This window comes from Stegostoma tigrinum, unplaced genomic scaffold (genome assembly GCF_030684315.1).
Source record: "Stegostoma tigrinum isolate sSteTig4 unplaced genomic scaffold, sSteTig4.hap1 scaffold_422, whole genome shotgun sequence".
NCBI classification, from domain to species: domain Eukaryota; kingdom Metazoa; phylum Chordata; class Chondrichthyes; order Orectolobiformes; family Stegostomatidae; genus Stegostoma; species Stegostoma tigrinum.
Genome location: NW_026728350.1, coordinates 37,090 through 61,618, shown reverse-complemented (window position 1 = coordinate 61,618; position 24,529 = coordinate 37,090). Strand labels below are relative to the sequence as shown.

General features: G+C 41.0%; 1 protein-coding gene across 3 annotated transcripts in view; it reads left to right on the top strand.

The window, feature by feature from the left end:
* LOC132208499 (tyrosine-protein phosphatase non-receptor type 9-like) overlaps positions 1-19,128 on the top strand; it is a 28,311-nt gene extending 9,183 nt beyond the window's left edge. Inside the window, exons 4-6 of one of the 3 annotated variants that reach the window (XR_009444613.1) lie at positions 830-940; positions 10,252-12,754; positions 18,722-19,128. Coding sequence is in view for 2 of the 3 variants with exons in the window: in XM_059644019.1 (XP_059500002.1) it covers positions 830-940; positions 10,252-10,728 (588 nt within the window). In the remaining variant the exon portion in view is untranslated. Of the gene's footprint in view, positions 1-829; positions 941-10,251; positions 14,353-18,721 lie in introns of those variants that run through there. The other 2 variants (XM_059644020.1, XM_059644019.1) reach the window with 2 other exon arrangements.
* Positions 19,129-24,529: the final 5,401 nt, after the last annotated feature.

Below are 24,529 nucleotides of genomic sequence, written 5' to 3'. Positions count from 1 at the left end.
TTTTCCCGCCTTGCTTTTAAACTCCAGGGTCCGTTGCGATGGATTGCCTCACTTCCAGGTTTCGTCTGTGGTGGAACGTGTATGGGGTTGAGTTCAATGTGTTTATTAACAGCATGCTTCATGGAGTACTCCAGGCTTCATCAGAGGCTCCACTGAGATCTTACCAAGTACGGTAACAAAACGTCTGCAGAACAACAAACCAGCTCGGCAAGATAACCAACCTTAACACCCACAACCCGAGCTACAAATCTACTCAAAAACTTTAACAGTCACTTGACTATACAGGTTTATTAATGTGTGTTTCAGTTGCAGATAACCAGTATAGTTTGTCTGATATTAATGGCTTGTTTATGGAGGTTACAATGTTAGGCCATTCTACCAATGCCATCTTTGCAATTGGCTTTCACTCCCTAAACCAAAATGTCAGTGCTGGCTAAAAATGACAGCTGTCTATTTGAGATGTTAGAAGTTCCTTTCATTGGGAAGTTTTTTTTATTTAACCAAGTTTTACCTACCACCGATTTTTTAAAAAAGTTTTCTTCCTTTCTAATTGTTCACTTGCTCTCCTTTCTCCTTTCCTCCCTCTTGTTTTGAATCTGGTAGCAGAAATTATATTGGAGTTGTGCAGGTGGGATTTTGTCAAGTATTCTGTTCTTTCTACTAGTTAAATAAACACGCCCCTCCCCCCGAGAAAGGTAATGTAGTCCCAGTTCTGTCAAGGTTTATTATCTCATCTTTAGAAGCAACATTCTTTTAAATCATTCACACGGGCAGTAAGTTATTTTTGTGCCAGTGCTGAATTCTGATATAATTGCCTTTCTGTTTTCAGGGAGCTTTTCCAGCTCGTTTGAAAAAAGTATTCATTGTTGGTCCACCTGTCTGGTTTCGATTCCCATATTCCGTTCTAAGCTTAATTCTTAAGGAAAAGCTTCGCGAAAGAGTAAGTACTTCCTAGCAATTATGTTGCCCAATTTTAATAGCTGTAATTTGGAACACGTACATTTTATTACTTTTACCTAATTTGCTAAGCTGATCTGTGACTTTTGAATGTGGATGGTATGTCAGTACTGTAAATTGTGATCCAGATTCATGACTGGGTTAGCTGCAAAAGCTGATGGGTCCTGAAGTGTGTTCAGAATTTGGACTACACATTTATTTGTCCCTTGAAAATTTCAGCCTTGCTGCAGATGGACATTGTGAACTCGAATAGGCTGCCGAATAAACCTTGTATATACTTAGTTACTAGTTGGAACAATGTTCTAGAAATAATGGTTGACCTATACTGGAGCAACATAAGACTGGCCATAGTTCTGTAGATGGAGTGACTCGTGAAATAATTCTGGTTATCTGTGAAGTTGCTGTGGTTGCAACTGGGCGCATTTTGGATTAATCCAGAATATGTACAGAATTTCAACCATGCACGTCGCTTCTTCCTCCCAGTAGATTTTCAATCTGGTACCTTAATCTTGGAATTGAGCCCCCTTGCATTCAGGCATTCAATATAGCATCACTGACATGAAATAGAAACGGGAATTGCTGGAGAAACTTAGCAGATCTAACAGCATCTATGGAGAGAAAGCACAGTTAACATTTCAGGTCTTTGGCCCTTCTTCAGTTCGGTCAATTTTATTTTAGCATCAATGATCTTTTGTCAATCTAGAGTTTTCAAAGTACTAGTCTGAATCTGCCACTTTTATAATGGTTTCCAGTGCAAACCATTGAATTCCCGCTTGATGCCTCAGTGATAAAAGTTGCAAGGCACTGTGAACATAGAAAGTACTTGCACCTTCTCAACTAGAATAAGAAATTTTAATGAAGTGTATCTTTGTAACTTCTGAAAATTAGTTCATATAAACTTCAATGATTAACTGCTATTCATGTTGAACGGATTATGTTGCTAAAAATGGGAGAAAGTTCTTGAAGCATAAAGCTGTAAATAGAATAAATCTGTGTTGTTTCCTGTTGTACAGTATAGGAGAAATTCCTAAACGCCAAGGCTTGGTGGAGCATGTGTGATTAAGGCAGAGATATTACATCTTTTAAGAGAAAATTGATCAATGTTTGAAGCAGAAAAGAGGTGGGTATAGTGTAGGGATTGGAACTAGTTTTGCATTCGTTGTATAAATAATTGCTACAGCTAGGTTGCCTTCCTTCAGTGCTGTGAACTTGAATAGTTTTTCCCAGTTCCACATCCAGAAATTGTCCTCCCTAGAGAATTTGGGAAGTGTTTGGATACCTATGGGCCTTTTGGCCAATGTACTGATACAGCAAATTCAGGAAGTCAGGTTCCATTGTACTCAGCAAAGATAAGATATGGATAAAGTGCCTTAAAATAAAAATACATTAGCAACAGTGAATTCTTGCAGAATTAGAACAAGATGCGTTAAGTTACAGCAGGGAGAAAAAATTAGCAGTGCTTTTTAGCAGAAATTCTTCATTCACTATCCAGTAAATAATCTAATAAGATCATAAAGGGGAGCAGTAGGGCCATTCAGTAATATTGTCACTAATCAGATCGTGGCCTTAATTCCACTTTTGTGCCAGCTGCCTCATAACCCTAAGCTCCTTCATTAAAAATCTGTCCAATTCAGACTTCAACATGTTCACTAACCCAGACTCCATTAATTTCTTGAGAAAAGAATTTTGAAGACTAATAACTCTGAGAGAATAAATTTCTCATTACTTCAGGCACAGATGGGTGATTTTTTGTTTTTAAAATTGTCCCCCCCGTTCTAGACTGCCCCATGAACAAAGAACAAAGAAACCTACAGCACCGGAACAGGCCCTTCGGCCCTCCTAGCCTGCACCGATCAAGATCCTCTGTCTAACCTGTCATCTATTTTCTAACGGTCTGTGTGTCCATTTGCTCCCTGCCCATCCATGTACCTGTGCAAATATATCTTAAAAGACGCTAACGTGTCTGCGTCTACCACCTCGCTGGCAATGCGTTCCAGGCGCCCACCACCCTCTGTGTAAAGAACTTTCCACGCATATCTCCCTTAAGCTTTCCTCCCCTCACTTTGAACTCATGACCCCTAATAATTGAGTCCCCCACTCTGGGGAAAAAGCTTTTTGCTATCCACCCTGTCTATACCCCTCATGATTTTGTAGACCTCAATCAGGTCCCCCCTCAATCTCCGTCTTTCTAAAGAAAATAATCCTAATCTACTCAACCTGTCTTCATAGCTAGCACCCTCCATACCAGGCAACATCCTGGTGAACCTCCTCTGTACCCTCTCCAAAGCATCCACATCCTTTTGGTAATGTGGCGACCAGAACTGTACGCAGTACTCTAAATGTGGCCAAACCAAAGTCCTATACAACTGCAACATGACCTGCCAAATCTTGTACTCAATACCCCGCCCAATGAAGGAAAGCATGCCATATGCCTTTTTGACCACCCTATTGACCTGCGTTGTCACCTTCAGGGAACAATGGACCCGAACACCCAGATCTCTCTGTTCATCAGTTTTCCCTAGGACTTTTCCATTTACTGTATAGTTCGCCCTTGAATTTGATCTTCCAAAATGCATCACCTCGCATTTGCCCAGATTGAACTCCATCTACCATTTATCTGCCCAACTCTCCAGTCTATCTGTATTCTGCTGTAATCTCTGACAGTCCTCTTCACTATCTGCTACTCCACCAATCTTAGTGTCATCAGCAAACTTGCTGATCAGACCACCTACACCTTCCTCCAGATCATTTACATATATCACAAACAACAGTGGTCCCAGCACAGATCCCTGTGGAACACCACTGGTCACAGGTCTCCAATTTGAGAAACTCCCTTCTACTACTACCATCTGTCTCCTGTTGCCTAGCCAGTTTTTTATCCATCTAGTTAGCACACCCTGGACCCCACGTGACTTCAGTTTCTCTATCAGCCTGCCATGGGGGACCTTATCAAATGCCTTACTGAAGTCCATGTATATGACATTTACAGCCTTTCCCTCATCAATCAACTTTGTCACATCCTCAAAGAATTCTATTCAGTTGGTCAGACATGACTTTCCCTGCACAAAACCATGTTGCCTATCACTGATAAGCCCATTTTCTTCCAAATGGGAATAGATCCTATCCCTCAGTATTTTCTCCAGTAGCTTCCCTACCACTGACGTCAGGCTCACTGGTCGATAATTACCTGGATTATCCTTGCTGCCCTTCTTAAACAAGGGGACAACATTAGCAAGTCTCCAGTCCTCTGGGACCTCACCCATGTCTAAGGATGCTGCAAAGATATCTGTTAAGGCCCCGGCTATTTCCTCCCTCGCTTCCCTCAGCAACCTGGAATAGATCCCTTCCGGACCTGGGGACTTGTCCACCTTAATGTCTTTTAGGATACCCAACACTTCCTCCTTCCTTATGTCAACTTGACCTAGAGTAAGCAAACATCTATCCCTAACCTCAACATCTGCCATGTCCCTCTCCTTGGTGAATACCGATGCAAAGTACTCATTAAGAATGTCACCCATTTTCTCTGAATCAGCACATAACTCTCCTTCTTTGTCCTTAACTGGGCCAATCCTTTCTCTAGTTACCCTCTTGCTCTTTATATATGAATAAAAGGCTTTGGGATTTTCCTTAATCATGTTTGCCAGCAATATCTCATGTCCTCTCTTAGCCCTCTTAATCCCTCGTTTCAGATTCGCACTACGTTCCCAATATTCCTGCAAAGCTTCGTCTGTCTTCAGTCACCTAGACCTCATGTATGCTTCCTTTTTTCTCTTAGCTAGTCTCACAATTTCACCTGTCATCCATGGTTCCCTAATCTTGCCTTTTCTTTTCCTCATTTTCACAGGAACATGTCTCTCCTGCATGAGAGGAAACATCCTCTGAGCATCTACTGTGCCACATCCTCTCGGAATCTTACATTTCAGTAAGATAACCTCTCATTTTTTTAAACTTGAACGAGGATAGGCTCAGCCTGCTTAACCTTTCCTCATTGGACACCCCTTCATCCCAGGAATCAGCCTTGTGATTCTTCTCTGACCTGCTTACAATACATGTATATCCCTTCTTGTGCAAGGGGACCAGAAGTGTCATTATAGTCTATTCAAATCCCTACCAAAGTTTAGCAACTTTGTACTCCATTCCTCTTGCAGGCAAGGTCACCTTTCCATTTGCCGTATCTGCATGCTAACCTTTGGTGAATAATTTAGAAGGATACCCAGATCTTCCTGTACTTCAGCATTCTGCAGCCTGTCTCCAGTTAAATAACATTCTGCTTTTCTATTCCTTCTAAAGAGGATAGCCTTACACTTTTCCACATTATTAAATGTTTGCCTAAGTCACTTAACCTACCTGTGCCCCTTTGTAGAGTCTGTATCCTCACAACTTGCAGTCATCTCTGTATCATTAGCTAATTTGACTACAATACAGTCAGACCCTTATCTAAATCATTAACATAAATTGCAAATGATCTTTGTGGTATTTGACTAGTTACAATTTGCTAAATTGAAAATACCCCATTTAACCTAACTTTGTCATCTGTTATTTAGCCAATCCTCTATCCTGTCTATCTACCTCCCACAACATCATGGATTATTGAGGAGAGATGGATTTGGATCACAAAGTACTTGTGCTTCAATTTGATGAGACTGCAGGCTAGACATTTTTACAAAATATTTTACGGGCCCCCATAAAACTTTTGAGGCTTTGCCTGTTGGCTTCCCGGTTTGGTTGCTGCAATGAATTCCATTTTTGTTGTTCAAAAATGATAACTTGAGACAAAATCACCAGTAACTTGGCAGATGCGGATTAATTTAGGAAAGACAATGTGGATTTGTTAAAGTCAAATTTGAGTGAGTTTTATTCATGAGGTAACATTGCTGGTCGATTTGAGAGTGAAGTTAGAACCCATGGAAAGAAAGACATAGCAGTTGCTGGGTTGTGAAGTTAGCTGAAAGAAGATAATGGTAAGGGTAGATGTTTGCTCTTCAGATAGATGGATGGTACACATTCCCAAGATTGGTGGAAGAACCCCTCCTTTTCCTGATATATACAAGTGATCTGGCCTTAGGTATCCAGAGCACGAATTCAAAGTTTGCATATAGCAATCAACTTGGAAGTATTTTGAGATGAGGATAGTGATAGAGGATGGGAATAGGTGGAGAAGTGGTGGATGAAATATAATGCAGAGAATAGTGAAATTATTCATTTAAGAAGAATGAGGTGTGGCAAAATAGAGAGTACAGTTCTAAAAGGATTGCAGGTGCTGAGGAACCTTGTTGTCTATGTGCATAAGTAATTGAAGGTGGCAAAACAGGTTGAGAAAGTTGTTAATAAAATATATTGCATCCTGTGTTTTATAACCAGGGTGATGAAGTAGAAAAGAGAAGGAGCTGTGATAAACCTGTATAAAACATTTGGTTTGGTCTCAGCTGTGTCCAAGTTTGTGGACTACACTTTGAGAAGGATTTGAATGTATTAGAAAAGGTGCAGAAAAGACTCATGATAATTGTTCCAGGGATAGATTGAAAAATCTAGACTGTACTGTTTGGAAAAGAAGGGATATGATGGAGCTCTGTACAATCATAAGGCATCCAGACAAAGTAGATCGGAAGAAATGTTTACATTTGCAGAAGGGTCAGGAATAAGAGGTCACTGAACTAAGATAATTTGCAAAACCATCAAAAATAGCCCGAAGAAAATCATCAAATGCACAGCAAGCAGGTTAGGCTCTGGTACAAACTCCTGAGAATGTGATGGAAGTAGATTGAATGCTGATTTTCAAAGGCATGTTGGATAACAGTCTAAAGAGAGGAAACTTGTAGACCTAGGGAGAAATATCAGGAAGATGAGATTAATTCAGTTTTCTTGCAGGGAGCCAGCACAGACATAACGGATGGGCCAAATGGCATCCTTTTCTGTGATTCTGAGAGCTGGGGAGTTATCTCTGATGTCCAGCCAACATTTGATACTGAATCAACATCACAAACATGACTGACTGATCATGGTCATGTTATTTGTGGGAGTTTGCTGTGTGCAAATTGGTAGCTGGAGGTCCTACAGTAAATAAACTTCAAGTTCTTCACTAACTGTAAAACACTTCAAAATATGCACAATGGTCGTGAAAATTGCTGCATAAATACAAGCCTTTCTTTCTTTGCATTGCCTCCTTGGGCTAAAGTTCTAAAGCGTGAAGTTTAAATCAAAGTGCTGACATCATCCAGGTCAACAACAGTCGCCTTGCTGATGGAACTTCATTATTGCCAAGAGTATCCCCCTCATTCTGGTTGATAATTATGTTTCTGCTATGGAACATAGCATCTTTTGTGTTTGTCTCTCTGGGCACAGAATGTAAAATGAGAGAAACTACTTTTTATAAAATCAACACCCTGTTACTTCATTAAATTCTGAATGTTCTATATAGTGTTTCATGCATATTGGACACTGACTTGTGATTGAATTGAGCTGATGACAAGGAGAAACAAACAGCAAATAACTATACATGATGGAAACATGGAACAATAAAATGAAGATGTTAGCTGACGAGGTAACATCTGTGGGAAAAACACGAGGTTAAAGTTTCAGGTCTGATGCCGTTCATCAGAAGGTTTCTGTACTGAATGCATTGGGTTGCATCGTGGGGGCATCGTTTTGCCCAGCAGCGATAATCTGTGTCATGGCATAAACTGTGTGAGGGTTAGATGCTACCCCTCTGTGGACAGGAAGTCCCAGCCTCCAGAGCTGCTTGCCAGTCTGTCTGGTTGGCAGCTTTAGCAGTCCCAGCAGCTCTAGAACAAAGTATTACTGCTGTTGGAACCGCAGACATCACCATGAAGAAGAACAAGGGTGACCAGAATGATGCACATTCCAGGCTTTCATTATGGGATGGAATTGGATACTTCAGGGAGAGTGAGACATTGACGCGTAGGGGATAACATACTTAGGTGCTGTCTCCGGTGCTCATAAGATAGCTCTGTCCCGCATCAGTTGGTATTGAAATTTTATTTGGGTTACAAGATTAAAACAGTCATATTATTGACTGGCTGAATGGTTTTTGTTGAGATCATTTTGTTGTCTGATTGTGAAACCTGTGATCCTTGTGTAGGTTGTCACTATAGTGACGAAGGATGCTGTAGGTTGCAGAGAGACATAGATAAGCTGCAGAGCTGGGCTGAGAGGTGGCAAATGGAATTTAATGCGGACAAGTGTGAGGTGATGCACTTTGGTAGGAGTAACTAGAAGGCAAAGTACTGGGCTAATGGTAAGTTTCTTGGTAGTGTAGACGAGCAGAGAGATCTCGGTGTCCATGTACACAGATCTTTGAAAGTTGCCACCCGGGTTGACAGGGCTGTTAAGAAGGCATACAGTGGTTTAGCTTTTATTAATAGAGGGATCGAGTTCCGGAGCCAAGAGGTTATGGTGAAGCTGTACGAAACTCTGGTGCGGCCACACTTGGAGTATTGCGCACAGTTCTGGTCACCGCATTATAAGAAGAATGTGGAAGTTTTGGAAAGGGTGCAGAGGAGACTTACTAGGATGTTGCCTGGTATGGAGGGAAGGTCTTACGAGGAAAGGCTGAGGGACTTGAGGCTGTTTTCATTAGAGAGAAGAAGGTTGAGAGGTGACTTAATTGAAACATATAAAATAATCAGAGGGTTAGATAGGGTGGATAGGGAGAGCCTTTTTCCTAGGATGGTGATGCCGAGCACGAGGGGGCATAGCTTTAAATTGAGGGGTGAAAGATATAGGACAGATGTCAGAGGTGGTTTCTTTACTCAGAGAGTAGTCAGGGAATGGAACGCTTTGCCTGCAACGGTAGTAGATTCGCCAACTTTAGGTACATTTAAGTCGTCATTGTATAAACATATGGACATACATGGAATAGTGTAGGTTAGATGGGCTTGAGATCGGTATGACAGGTCGGCACAACATTGAGGGCCGAAGGGCCTGTCCTGTGCTGTAATGTTCTATGTTCTGTGTAGTACCTGGATCGTTGGTGGAGTCATTAATATACAGATGTCTACAGGAATTTACTCCAGTCAGCATCATGTTGCAGATCTGAAACATGAATGTTGTTCTTCCCTATTTACTGTACTATACTGCTGGTTCTTGTTAAGAGTTATTTATTTTAACCAAGGAAGATTGGGCAATAGCTACAGTGGCTGTGATTTTCACATCCATTGTTAGAGTTGTCAAAAGTGCTGTGCTTCTTTACAATGTGGGCTTCACGAAAGCAGCTTGTGTAAAAACTGGCCAGTCATATAGATTCGAACACGGAGATCTGGAAGTACAGTGGATGTGGAATAATGCATTTCCTAATTCAAACTACTCTCTAGTACAGATTTCTTGTATATTTGTGTAAATTGATTCTCTGATCTCCTGCCTTTTCTGAAGGCCAGCTGTATACTGAAAATGATTTTTCTTCTACAGTGGGGAGCATGAGATCAGGCTGTCATCATGAGGTTTGAACTGTCATCACGCATTTAAGCCTCTCACCTCCAGAAGTTATTTTCTCCCCATTTGGAAGAAATATGATTCCTTAGATTTGGGTCACCCTCTGGCAACCCTGGCTAACTGATCATTATTCATTGTCTTTGACAGTGAAGCAGCATTTAGCAATGAAGCATCATGGTTTCCTTAATCACACACAAATTGCTGAAATATTAAAGCAGCTCTTCAATCATTTCAGTAATCTTAAAGTAAAATCTACTGTGACATCGGAAACTTGTGAATTATGCATGCCTCTGATCATGAACACCAATAGATATCATCCAGCGGAGCTGCTGCCCAGTGGCTAGTTTTTGCAGCTGGTACAGATTCCAGCTCAAAAACTGCCCTCATTCAAACAGGCAATCACGTACATTCACCACAAAGAATAATCCATCAGCCTTTTGTATTACCCATCTTCCACAGTTGCCAATTACAGTGTCGTAAGTACAGAGTTTATTTAAAGTAGAAACTATTGGTAAATTTCAGAAATTTTGACTATCACTCTGAAATCTGTAAGATTTCTCCTTATGGGAAAGCATCTCGAAGGACAGTTATAGAACTAACTACCTCCAGTGAACAACTGGAACTATGTACATCTTATGATAGGCATGGCCAGGAGAACTAGGAGCCTTATTGTGAGTATGCCTTGTTCAGCTGGCAGACTACAGCAAATCCTAACTACTTTTTGTCTGCAGGTGTCATGGCTGTTATATTGGACATTGCATGTAGCAGGCAAATTTAAATTCTTCCACGTGCGCCCACTGTAATGTATTAGGAGTGGATTGACTGACTGTTGTGTATATGTTGCAGGTGCAAATGGTGAAGACGAATGAGTTGAAACAATATCTGCCCAGGGATTGCCTGCCTGAGCATTTGGGTGGGGCACTGAAACTGGACCATTCCAGCTGGAGCAAACAGTTTTTAACCTCGCCAAATGGCCACACTGACTCACTGGACGAACTTATCACAAGTTTCCCACGGGATGAAGTGTCCATACATGTGCCAGGACTAGAAGGAATGACGGTGGAAGAACTGTTGGACCACGTCAGTACTGTTCAGAAAAGGGGAATCTACGAGGAATACGAAGACATCCGACGAGAGACCCCACCAGGCACATTCAACTGTTCATTGTTAGTGTACTGTTTGTTTGTATGTAAACTTAAAAAATTCAAAGCGTTAAATCAGGAGGATAGGTTGCATAAACTAGGCTTGTTTTCTCATCAGTCTAGAGGATTAAGGGGTGATTGCATTGAAGTGGTTCAGATGATTACAACTTTGGTAGGGTAGACTGAGAAACTGTCGCCACTGTTGGGAGTCTAAAACCAGGGAAAATAACCATTACGTTAGATTTTGCTATTCAGGGCTGATGTCAGGACATTCTTCTTTGCATACACAGGGTAGTTGAAATCTGCATTCTACCAAAACACATGATTCAAACTCAGTCAATTGAAAGCATTAAGAACTGAGATTAAAAACTGGATAAGTTGTTAAGGGATATGGAACTAAGGTAGCCAGTTACAGTTAATATACAGGTCAGCCACGATCTAACTGAATGATGGAATAGGTATGAAGAGCTGAATGGCCTAGTCTGGTATCTGTATGTGGTATGCTAGTTGTGTAAGAGTGAGTATTGTCCATTCAGATAAACTATGACACAACTCTGGTGCAGGTAGAACTTGAATCCGTGCCTCCTGGTTTAGAGGAAAGGACTCTAACGCTGTGCCACAAATGCTGTATATTATGTAAAAGTACATGAGGATAATGATGTGCTCCTTCTCACCACCACGTACCATGGTGTTAATTAGAATTCAGTGCCCTATTTGTGCAGAGGCAAAAATCTTGGATCCATTGTTCAATATAACAATTGGCAGAGCTGATTTACTGAGAGGTGCCACAATTCTGGACAGTCACAGTCTCTGACAGTTGATCTCACAGTATGTTTGTACCCCCCCACTGCTCATGTGTTTATTATCATATGGCTGCAAGACTTTCCCTTCTGGAAGCCAAATGGGTAGAGAAAAATGCATGCTCTTAACTGGCTTTGTTAGCTTCTTTCGCTGTGTTTCAGTTTGGTTCAGATAGAGTATCACTAAATGGTAAAGTAGGTTTTGCGGCGGCAATGCAAACAAATGAGTAACTAATATACTGGGCACTGATGTGTAAAGCCAGTGTATTGCAGAACTAGAAACATAGGAGGCTGTTCAGTCTCTCTCGTTCATGAGCTCAACTAGTCCTACTCTGCATATTCTCTGGAGACCTGTAGTTTTCCTTCTGTTTGTCCTGCATAGACTTGTTAGTTAAAGAAAATTCAGAGGAAGCTGCCACACTACACATGCAATTTCCGAGCAATGCAAACTGACCAAGGGCTTCAGAAACAAATCGCAGCTACCGAAGTGACCTCCACGCTTGAAAGTAGTCAGTAGCATTTTGGATATTCCAGAGACATGGATCCAGAGGCTGATTGCAGTGTGACCAGCGGCCGAGTGACAGCATGAACTACAGGTTGAAGGATTAATGATGAGTGATGAACCTGGACCATCTGAAGAGAAACCAAAAAAGTACCACTTCCATGCAGAATGGGAAAATGAGTTTCTGTTCACATCTGTAAAAGAAGTGTTTGTCTTGCACATTACCAAAGTATAACAGTAATTAAAAAGGGAAGTTTGGAACAACACTGCACAATGATGAACAGTAAATTCAAAGGCAACAAAAAAAAAGTTGCTGGAAAAGCTCAGCAGCTCTGGCAGCATCTGTGGAGGAGAAAACAGAGTTAACGTTTCGAGTCCGGTGACACTTCCTCAGAACACTTGCTCAGTAAATTCAAAGGTTTCCCTTGGGCAGTGTGCTTTGGGTGAAGAAGGTTGACCAGCTGAAGGCTGTTTTGAAAGCTTACCATCATTTTCTTTTAAACCAACAGCAAAAGATAAGGCTTGCGCACAAACATTATTTGGCATTTTCTGGAAAAACACAAGGAATCCTTCACGTATGGTGAAGTAATTAAACAATGACTGTGGTCTGTCACTTTTTATTCAACGTCTTTAAGAGCAATGAAGAAATGATAGCAGCAGTCCAGACCATGACACTTCATGCTTCCATACTGGCAGGATCAGTGGAATCTTTATCCTAAGGTGTTATTCAGCAACTATAGCAGGACCTAAAGGACTGTGAATGGTACTCACTGCAGATTGAAACAGCTTAGTTGATTAGTTTTGAATACATGTTTTTTATGGACATAACATCGAAAGAGGATCTTCTCATCTTTTGCCCCTTAAAGAAAGAAAAAGAGGTCACGATATCTACATGAATTCAAAAGGTATGTGCTTGAGAGAAACATTCCCTTCCAGAAATTAGTTTCCGTCACAACTGATGGGGTACCAAAAATGCTTGGTGCAAATGTGGGGTTTTGTTGCATTTGGAGAAATGATCCTGATTTCCCCTATTTTATCAATTGTTACTATATAACCCACTAACAAGCATTAGTGAGTAAAGTTATGGACTTTTTTCATATAACGAAAATCATTTTAAAGATTGTTAGCTCAATTTGAGCAAGAGCCCTTCAGCCAAGCTAATTAAAATCCTTAATTGACAAACAGACTGCTGTTTATGGTGAACTCATCCTCCATGCTGATGTAAAGTGGTTAAGGCAAGGGTAAGTCCTGTAAAGGTTTCAGATTTGATGCCTGAAATCGTCACTGTTATTTTAAAGAATGAAGTGTGCAGTGAGCTGTCAGAAACTGTGTGGTTGCTGGACATCAGGTTTCTTACAGACATCATGTTGCAATTGAACATGCTGAACTTTCAACTGCAGAGAAAGGATAGTGACTTAGCAACATGTATCGAGTGCTGTGAATACATGAAAATATAAACTGGGTCTGTGGTCTTGCTAGATAAAATATTCAAATACTTCCTGAGTCTGGCGAAAGTATTAGAAAAAAAAATGTAAGGCAAAGAAATGGTCCCACCCAGAAAACATTTTACACACCTGAGAAAGTTATTAGGGAGTTCAACAGGCATTTTCTGTAATTAGATGTGATGGAACAAATCATTACATTTGTCTCAAATTCAGTCCTGCGAGAAGACTTTGGCTTCCAAATTCCATCAGCTGTTTGATTTACAAAGCAATGGAGTTGATATCAGGATAATTATTGAGCTGAAAGTCCGTTCAAGTTCGGTGGGGTTTAAAATAGTGTCTGATTAAATTCGTTCATGGGATGTGGGTGTCACTGGCTGGACTAGCATTTATTGCTCATCCTTAACATTTAAGAGTCAACCACATTGCTGTGGGTCTAGAGTCACTTGTGACCTCGACCAGGTGGGGGCATTAGTGAGCCAAATGGGGTTTTCCTGACAATCGTCAGTAGTTTCATGATCATCATTAAACTCTTACTTTCAGATTATTATTGAATTTGAATTCCACCATCTGCCATGGCAAGATTTGAACCTAGGTCCCCAGAGCATTACAGTCTCTGGATTAATAGTCTAGCGATAATACCACTAAAAGGAAGAACAGATCAGGGCAGGTTAATGAATGTGGTGGGACTGATGGTCTGAACTGTATTTATTTTAATGCAAGGGAATGTAACACACCAGGCAGATGAGTTTAGGGCCTAGATTAGGACGTGGAACTTTGATGTGGTAGCCATTGGTTGAGAGAAGGCAGGACTGATAGCGCAACATTACAGGGTTTAGATGTTTCAGGTATGATACAGAGGTAAGTAAAAGGGTGGTGAAGTTGCATTACTGATTAAGGAGAAGATGTTGCTGTGACAAAGAGAGGACAACTTGGATGGCTCATCCAGCAAGGACATATGGATGGAATTTAAGATGTAGAACAGTCCAGTCACTCTGATGGAATTATACGATAGGGCTCCAATAGCCAGTGGGAAATGGTGGTACTGATATGCGGACAGATCGTGGAAAGACGTAAAAGCAAGAGAGTAGAACATAGAACATAGAACATAGAACAGTACAGCACAGAACAGGCCCTTCAGCCCACAATGTTGTGCCGACCATTGATCCTCATGGATGCACCCTCAAATTTCTGTGACCATATGCATGTCCAGCAGTCTCTTAAATGACCCCAATGACCTTGCTTCCACAACTGCTGCTGGCAACGCATTCCATGCTCTCACAACTCTCTGCGTAAAGAACCTGCCTCTGACATCCCCTCTATACTTTCCACCAACCAGCTTAAAACTATGACCCCTCGTGCTAGCCATTTCTGCCCTGGGAAATAGTCTCTGGCTATCGACTCTATCTATGCCTCTCATTATCTTGTATACCTCAATTAGGTCCCCTCTCCTCCTCCTTTTCTCCAATGAAAAGAGACCGAGCTCAGTCAACCTCTCTTCATAAGATAAGCCCTCCAGTCCAGGCAGCATCCTGGTAAACCTCCTCTGAACCCTCTCCAAAGCATCCACATCTTTCCTATAATAGGGCGCCCAGAACTGGACGCAGTATTCCAAGTGCGGTCTAACCAAAGTTTTATAGAGCTGCAACAAGATCTCACGACTCTTAAACTCAATCCCCCTGTTAATGAAAGCCAAAACACCATATGCTTTCTTAACAACCCTGTCCACTTGGGTGGCCATTTTAAGGGATCTATGTATCTGCACACCAAGATCCCTCTGTTCCTCCACGCTGCCAAGAATCCTATCCTTAATCCTGTACTCAGCTTTCAAATTCGACCTTCCAAAATGCATCACCTCGCATTTATCCAGGTTGAACTCCATCTGCCACCTCTCAGCCCATCTCTGCATCCTGTCAATGTCCCGCTGCAGCCTACAACAGCCCTCTACACTGTCAACGACACCTCCGACCTTTGTGTCGTCTGCAAACTTGCTGACCCATCCTTCAATTCCCTCGTCCAAGTCATTAATAAAAATTACAAACAGTAGAGGCCCAAGGACAGAGCCCTGTGGAACCCCACTCACCACTGACTTCCAGGCAGAATATTTTCCTTCTACTACCACTCGCTGTCTTCTGTTGGCCAGCCAATTCTGTATCCAAGCAGCTAAGTTCCCCTGTATCCCATTCCTCCTGACCTTCTGAATGAGCCTTCCATGGGGAACCTTATCAAATGCCTTACTGAAGTCCATATACACCACATCCACAGCTTGACCCTCATCAACCTTACTAGTCACATCCTCAAAAAACTCGATAAGGTTTGTAAGGCATGACCTACCCCTCACAAAGCCGTGTTGACTGTATTTGATCAAGCCATGCTCTTCCAGATGGTCATAAATCTTATCCCTCAGAATCCTTTCTAACACCTTGCAGACGACAGACGTGAGACTTACCGGTCTATAATTGCCGGGGATTTCCCTATTTCCTTTCTTGAAGAGAGGAATTACATTTGCCTCTCTCCAGTCCTCAGGTACGACTCCAGTGGAGAGCGAGGATGCAAAGATCTTCGCAAGTGGCGAAGCAATTGCATTTCTCGCTTCCCAAAGCAGCCGAGGACAAATCTGATCCGGGCCTGGCGACTTGTCAATCTTAATGTTTGACAAAATTTTCAGTACATCAGCTTCCTCTATCTCTATCCATTCCAGCATGCACACCTGCTCTTCAAAGGTTTCATTCACTACACAGGTCGTTTCTTTCGTAAAGACAGAAGCAAAAAACTCATTTAGGGCTTCCCCTACCTCCTCAGGCTCCACACACAAGTTCCCTATGCTATCCCTGATCGGCCCTACTCTTTCTTTGACCATTCTCTTATTCCTCACGTAAGTGTAAGAGTAGTTATATTGGATGATTTAACTTGTCCAACATTGACTGCAACTCACTAAGTGCCGCTGGCTTAGATGGGGCAGGATTTGTTTGGAGCATCTCAGAAGGTTTCTTGAAACAATATTTATGGGGGAAGAAACTGCTTTGCCACTTGTTTTGATGCATGGGCCTGGCCAGGTGATCGAAATTTCAGTGGAGGTGCATTTTGTGATCACAATTCTGTAAATTTTAAGATAGTTGTGGATAAGGATAATACTGGTCCTCCGAGGAAGGCTAATTACAATGGAATTAGGTTGGAACTGAAAAATTTGGTCTTTTATAGACCAGTTGATTGTACTTCAGGACCAGTATGTTCCCATCACGATAAAGGATGGCAATGTTTGGAAATCTTGAGTGGATGAGAGATGTTGAAAGTTTAGTCCAAAGGAAAAAGGGATCATACATAGGTTTAGGAAATTGGAATCAAAAAAAGAAGCTATAAAAGAAGCAGAAAAGAACTTAAGCAAGAAATTAGGAGGGCTGGAAGGGGCCATGAAATTTTCTCCTCAAATACGATGATGGTCAATTCCCAAGGCATTTTATATATATACATGTACTAGGAGCAAGAGGGTAACTCGAGGGCAAAGGAGGGAAATTATGCATAGGTACAGAGAAAGTGGGTGAGATCCTTAATGAGTATTCTCCAAGGTGAAGGACACAGATGATGTCAGTTGAGAAACAGGCATGTCAGTATTGAGGAGGAGGAGATGTTGTATGTCTTAAAACATCATTAACGTAGATAAGTCCTATGGGATCTATTCCAGAATACTGAAGAAGGCAAAGGAGGAAATTTCTGGGACTTTAACAGAGATCTTTGATCCTGGAAGACTTGGGAATAAGCAGTGTTGGTCCTTTGTTCGAGAAAATTATAGACTGCTAAGCCTTACAACAGTGGTAGTGAAATTATTGGAGGAGATTCATAGGGATAGGGTTTACTCATATTCAGTGAAGAATGGAATCATTAGGGATAGGTAGCATGGTTTCATGTCAGGGAGGTAATGTCTCACAAACTTCATTGAGTTTTTTTGAGGAAGCGACAAAAATGATTAACGACGGTGAGATGTTGGATGTTGCCTATATGGACTTTACCGAGGGATTTGACAAAGTTCTTCGTGGTCCGAAAGATTGTCGCATGAAATCTGCAGTGAGTTGGCAAGTTAGACACAAAATTGGCTTAGTCATGGAAGATGGAAGGTAGTTGTGGAGGGGTGTTTTTCTGACTGGAGATCTGTGACCAATGGTGTTTCACAAGGATTGGTGCCTGGAATATTTGAAGATGTAGGTGGTCTGATCAGTAGTTTGCAGATGACAAGTTGAGTTGAGGTGGAGTTGCAGCTAGTGAGAAAGGTTGTAACAGGGGGACGTGGCGGCACACTGTTGCCTGTCAGCGCCAGGGACCCAGGTTCGATTCCAGCCCTGTCTGTGTGCAGTTTGCACATTCTCCCCATGTCTGCATGGGTTTCCTCTAGGTGCTCCAACTTCATCCCATTGGCCAAAGATGTGCAAATTAAATGGACTGGCCATGGTAAACACTGCATTGCAGACTTATGGGCATGGAGTGGTGTGATGGTTCTGGGTGGGACGCTGTTCAGATTGTCACTGGCAGAATGAGCTAAATGGCCTCTTTCTGCATTATAGGAATTCTGTGATACAGCAGGATATTTGTCATTTGTGCAAAGCAATGGCAGATAGAGTTTAATCTGGGCAAGTACGAGGTGATGCATCTTTAGGAGACCCAAAAGCAAGAGGAAAGTATACAGTGAATGACAGGACCCTTGGGATCTTGGGGTGCAAGTCCATGTGGATAAGGTGGTAAAGGCGGCATGTAGCATGCTTACCTTCATTGGCTGGAGCATTGAGTATAAAAGTAGACAAGTCATATTGCAGCTCTGTAAAACTTCGAAGTTAGGCCACATTCGGACTATTGTATGCAGTTGTGTTTGTCACATGATAGGAAGGATGTGGAGGCTTTGAAGAAGGTGCAAAAGTGGTTTACTATGCTGTTGCTTAAATTAGAGCGTATTAAGCTATGAAGTGAGGATGGACAATTTTGATTGTTTTCACTGGAGTGTTGGAGGCTGAGGGGCAGAAATATGTAAAATTATGAGTGCTGTGGAAAAGGTAAATAGTTGGAATCTTTTTCCGGGGTGGAAATGTTATGTACTGGGGGTATAAGTTTAAGTTGAGAGGGTTAAAGAATAAAGGAGATGCGCAAAGCAAGTTTTTTTATACGGAGTGGTAGGTGCCTGGAACCCCTACCAGGGGAAATGGTAGAAGCAGATACATTAGCAACTTTTAAAAAGCGTTTAGACAGACACATGAACAAGTAGAGAACAGATCATGTGTAGGCAGATGGGATCAGTTTAAAATGGCATCATGTTTGGCGTGGACATGGTGGGCTGAAGGGCTTGTTCCTCTGCAGTACTGTTCAGTGTGCAGCAATTTTTTTTTGGGTGGGGTACATCTTTGAACAGGATGATAGGAGTTGATATCTTTTTCTCTGTTTCTAAAGTGAAAGGTTACTTTGCCTCCATACGGTTCTGTGAGACAGCATTCTCCCAATGAAGCTAATCAAGTCCAAGTATCGCATCCACCTATTTCATAGACTGTATGCAACTAGCAGTCTCAAACTGCAGCCTAGATACTACTGGCAGATAATGTGCAATCACAGATGTCATACTGAAACTTGGTAAGTAGAGTACAAAATGAATAATTATATGTGCTTGATTTTAGATTTAATTAGTCCTAAAAATAAACAGTTTATTCTGTATCTTCTTCAGGGTAGATCCTGGGTTGCAGTCAAATTCAGTAAGTGATTTTATGCTTAAAAACAGACGTAGGACGTGCAGCATGTGTCTGTGATGCACATATGGTGTGTTCCGAAGGGGCAAAGAGTTTGGAATGAGAAATCGTGGAAGGAAAAGTCAGATGCCATAGTTAATTGCAAGGGGTTGAGTTCAGCTCAGTTGCCTGCTGTCAACCAGAATTGATACAATTGAAAGAAAGAAATAGTTTAATATTACTTGATGGTGCTGCGGAGTGTTCATTTGTATGCTAGTGTATAAAATGTAGCCCGTAAATTCAGTTTTTACACCATAAAAATGAACTGGATCAGCTTCAATTCATCAGTGTTTTCACCTCAATCCAATATGAAAATCTCTGCCAAAGTAGTGGTCTGCATGCCATGAAGTTACCTAAAAATTCTGTAAGGGAGTTTAAGGCAGAGCCATTCTTGCTCCCTGTAACAGGACAGTTGCTGTGATACCAGTGCACTGGTGTCCCTTTATATTCCATGAGAAACAGAATATTGGAAATGGAGTCACTGAGATCATCATACATCTCTGTATTGTGGAAGACTATCACTAAAATTTCCATAATATAGCCAACACCAATTTAAAGCAAAATCTATAATTGGCAATTGAAGCACTACCTTGATCAGGCCAAAGATGATCATTTGGTTACTAAAATTGGCTGTATTGCTGTTAATGAGCTCGAAGGAGAAAGCTGAGGAAATTGTGAAGGCATTGGTGGTGATCTTTCATAAATCACTACACAATACCGAATTTAATGTAAACTGCTCTTTGGTGTCAGGAAATGTTGCTGTTTAAAAAAAAATTGTGAAAGTATTCACTGAACTCCTCATGCAGGCTGCTATTGCAAAGTTATTTTTTCTCAGCTTGTATATAGTTCAAAGTCACTAATAATTATTACCATCCCTTTATCACAACACCCAATATTTCCTCTTGTATATTGTCCCACATTATGATTACTGTTAGGTGGCCTATAAACTGCTTTAAATAGAAAATCCTTTCCACTACAGTTCTTCAACTCTGCCCTGATTGATTCTAAAACCTGCTTTCCGAAACCAGGGTTATTTCCGACCATTGCTACCCTTGATTAACAATGCTATCCCTGCACTTTTACCTAGCCTCCTATTTTTTTGGAATATCTCATATTCAGGATCTAATGTTGTCCACCTATAGCAGTGGATGTCAGATCACATTTATTTATTTCAATGTGTGCTATCAATTTGTTTACTTTATGAATGCTGCATGTGTTCAGATACAGAACATTTAGTTTCGTCTGATTGTTACCTTTGTAACATCTAGTCTTGATTGTTGGTGCATTCTTGTGTTTTCCCTCTGTGTTCCTGTCTGGATAACTCTGCCCTTCATTTTTTATAGGAACATTGTCCTCTCTTTTCTTGCCTCTACTCTTTGATATGTGCGTCTTTCCACCTTTTACCTCTTGTCCTACTAAATAATTTTAAATTCTCTCTAGTTCCTAATTATGCATTTCATAAGGACACTGGTTCCAGCACGATTCAGATATGAACTATCTTAACATTTTGCCTACGACTGGTGCCAGTGCCCCATGAACTGAAACCCATTTCTCTTTGGTCCAAGTGTTCGTCTTTCTAATTTTATGTATCCTATACCAAGCAACTCAGGTAAAAATGCAAAAATTATAACCATGAGAGTCTTTGTTTTCAAACTTAGTGCCTTCCTCCTCATACTCTTTTTCAGGAACGTCTTTCCTTGCTCTGCCTATGCAGGTACCTACATGAATCTTGACCACTGACTACTACTACCTACTCTTGCCCCCACCCCAAAAACAAACTTTTCCTCGCCCCCACCTCCTCTGGCCCAGCTAGGTCCTCTCCAGCCCTGAGCAGATATCCTGAACTCTGGCACCAGGCAGAAATTGTACCTGGCTTGACTGTCGCTGTTGGATGCAAAGAGCCATGTTAATCTCACTTGCTGTACTATCCCCCACTACTGCAATATTCCTTTTCTCTCCTTCCACTTTAATGGCTTCCTGTACAATGGTGCCAGTAGCAGTTTGTTTATTTACCCTATAGCTCCCCCCTCATCTAAGCAAGCTAAGAGAACCTCAAACCTCTTGGACAGTCACCAAGGTTTGTATCTCTACTCTCCGGATCCACTTCGCTGTCTCACTTACAGTCTCACCCTCCTGTCCCTGATCACTGATCAGGTCATAAGACCCTAGCTAAAGCAGTGTGATTGCTTCCTGGTATGACATTCTGGTGATGATCTCCCTCCCTGATGCATCGCAATGTCACTTCATAAACTACAAACCAAATCTGCTTGAATTTCAAAGGTTTGTTGCAGTCTGCCCTGGATCACAGTAGTGTCCCAATTGCTATAGTCTTAACACATGACCTTTCTTGTCATCAGTAATGTGTTTTAGTTGATTATTTAATCATGTTAATCACTTACTTATGCTGTTTTTTTTTCAATTTATTTTATTCACTTTGTCATCAATTTGTGTACTATTTCAAAACTTAGGAATAGAATATGTTTAACCACTTACTAGAGACTTAGAAACAGCTAGTTCCTTTCCCTCTGGGACAGCAAAGAACCAATTCTACAGGCAAGAAGAGTAGAAAAGCAGAAAGAATAAAATGGCTCCTTTCCTCCATCCTCTTTTTTCAATATTCGTTCACGGGGTGTGGGCATGACTGGCCTGTCCAGCATTATTTGCCCATCACTGTTTGCCCAAAGGACAATTAAGTGTCAGCCATCTTGTTGTGGGGTGGGAGTCACATGTAGGCCAGACCAGGTAAGGGTGGCAGTTTTTCATTCCCTAAAGGACATTAGTGAACCAGGTGAGAGAATCATAAGAACTGACTCCATCAATAGAATAATTCAGCTGTATTGGTTTGACTGTATATGAGAATAAGTAGACAACTATTAGTTTTCAGCAGAATTCCATAGCTCACTTCTAGGAAGCTCTTTGCATTATTTGTTATATAAACTGTTTAATTTGTGCCTTACAGAGGATTTTACCTTGGTTTTGTGTTACTGGTTTTTACTACCCAAATATCAAATACCATTAATCCTCTTTGTGGTACTTAATTAAAGTAAGCCCACAAATGTAGTTAACAGTGCAGTATTAACAGGTTTCTATTCCTGTCTACATTAAGAGTTTTCTTTCTTAGTTGTGGCAGTTAACAGAAGCTATGGAACATTTGGTAGCAACACAGTGATCCATTCGTACATCCATAATTTCACTTTCCCTGGAGAGAAACGCCAGTAGTGATATAAAATACAGTGACAGATAATGGGGACTGACCTCTTAGTGACTTTGGCATCTGCCCTGACCAAATAGCATTTGATTGCTGATAAATCACATCACAAGTAACTGTTGAAATCATAATCTAGTTGGTCACTGCTCTTCTTGGCTGAAGATTGTTTTGCCAAATTATCTGCACTAATTTTAAAAATAAGTTTCCATGTTACTGTACTGCAGCATGGAATGACCTGAGGCACATTGTTTTCCTAGTAAAATTGCCAGCTGAACCATTGCAAAGAAGTACCTATTCAGGTACAAAACAAAGGTAAGTAGACATGTGCTGTCATACCTCACAGAAGGTGAGTTTTCAGGCAGTGATCTAAGGAGAGTTGCTTGGTATGAAATGGTCATAAGGTGAAAAGAAAACTAAAATAAAACTTCACATGCAGTCTGGAGTCAAATTCGCTCAATCTGTAAACAATAAGAAGCTCAATGTTCCATATTAAAAATCTGGACCAGCGATGTTAACACAATTTCATTTGTCATCTGGCAATTGCAAAATTAAAAAGGAGTGTATAAAATCTTTGCATCATTTGATAAAAACAATTTCATTATCTCCTGATTCTCATTCAGATAGCAAAGCACAGGTACTGTTTCAATAATGAGTACGTCACACAGCTATGGAAGTTCAGTTATTGAAGGACTTTTACTTTCTTGTCTTGCTGAATCTTGGGTTCTTGAGTTGTTGAATCGCTGCACAGCTGTTCGAAGTGACAGTCTTTGAAGGTTGAATATGCAGTAAATAACAAGGCTGTGGTGTTTTCTTCCACAGTCTACAATCCCTGTAAATCATTGAACAAATGAACAAACTTTTTAAAAGTCCCAGTTCTTACGCACTTGCTCACTGTCTATGGAGGATTGGAGCTGCAACTGATTGTAGTGTGTTCAACAACATGCAGTTGGCTCATTAAAACTTTGAACAGCTGAAACAGCTTTAGGCACTCTAGCATTAAGCCCGGAAAGCTGTGGAAGCTCAGAGGAATGAAACTGGGATTCTTCTGTCCCTCTGCAGCAACAGCCTGGTGCATTTATACTTTGTGCCAACTAATTTCATGTACTTTCATGAGCATAGTGTTCTTCCGTTGTCAACAACAATAGTTGTTTTATTCATTGAGCTGACGAGTGTCACTGGGAAAGCCATAATTTATTGCCCACCACTAAATTTTCTGGAAAAGATAATGGTAACCTACCTTGAATAGCTAAATGTTCATATTAGACCGTTTTGAGAATAACAGGGTCAATCACGTCGCTAAGAGTTTGGTGTCACATATAGGCGAGATCAGGTAAGAACAACAGATTTCCTTTCCTAAAGGACAGTAAGGAACTGAGGCAGTTTTCATTTTCTGATCATTTAATAGTTTCATGAAAGCAGTTACAGGTGCTAATTTTTTTTAAATTCCAGATTTGATTAACTGAAGTTAAATTCCCAGCTGTCATTTCTTAAAATATCTTCCTGTTGGACACGGGCATTAGTGGAAATATCTGCAGTAGTTGCCCATTCCTAATTGCCATTGAACTAAGTGACTGATTTAGCCATTTCAGAGGGCTCTGAAATTCAAACTCAACCACATTTGCTGTAGGTCTGAATTCACCAGGTGAGGACGGTAGATTTCCTTCCCTGTAGGATTTTGTTTTAACGACAGTTGATGATAGTTTACTAGTTCCTAACATTTCATATTGCCATTGAATTAAAATGCTCGTAGCTGCAATGGTGGGATTTATGAGTGTGTCACCAGGGCATTGTGTGGAGGTGCCAGTGTTGGACTGGGGTGGACAAGACCAGAAATCTCACAACACCAGGTTCTAGCCCAACAGGTTTATTTGAAAACACAAGCTTTCGGAACCTCAGTCCACTTTCAGGTGTTAGTGAAAGAGGTAGTATCAAATGCAGAATTTATAAGTAGAAGATCAAAGGTTCACACCTTTGACTATGTACTAAACAAACCCAAGATGCTGTTAAATCTTAATAAGTTAGAAGATTTTAATTGATTGATCTGTACATGTACATTCCCAAATTCCTAACACTGTCACTGTCCTGAGAAAACTAAAGGTTTATCAGCATAAATAAGAGGTGACATATTAGGTGTGAAACCTTGTTTCGAATCTGTTTGCGTTCCAGTTTGGAGTCAGACTGGTTTTATTTTTAAAGTAGGAATTTCTAAAATGCCAGATAACAAAGTGTGGAGCTGGATGAACATAAGCAGGCCAAGCAGTATCTTAGGAG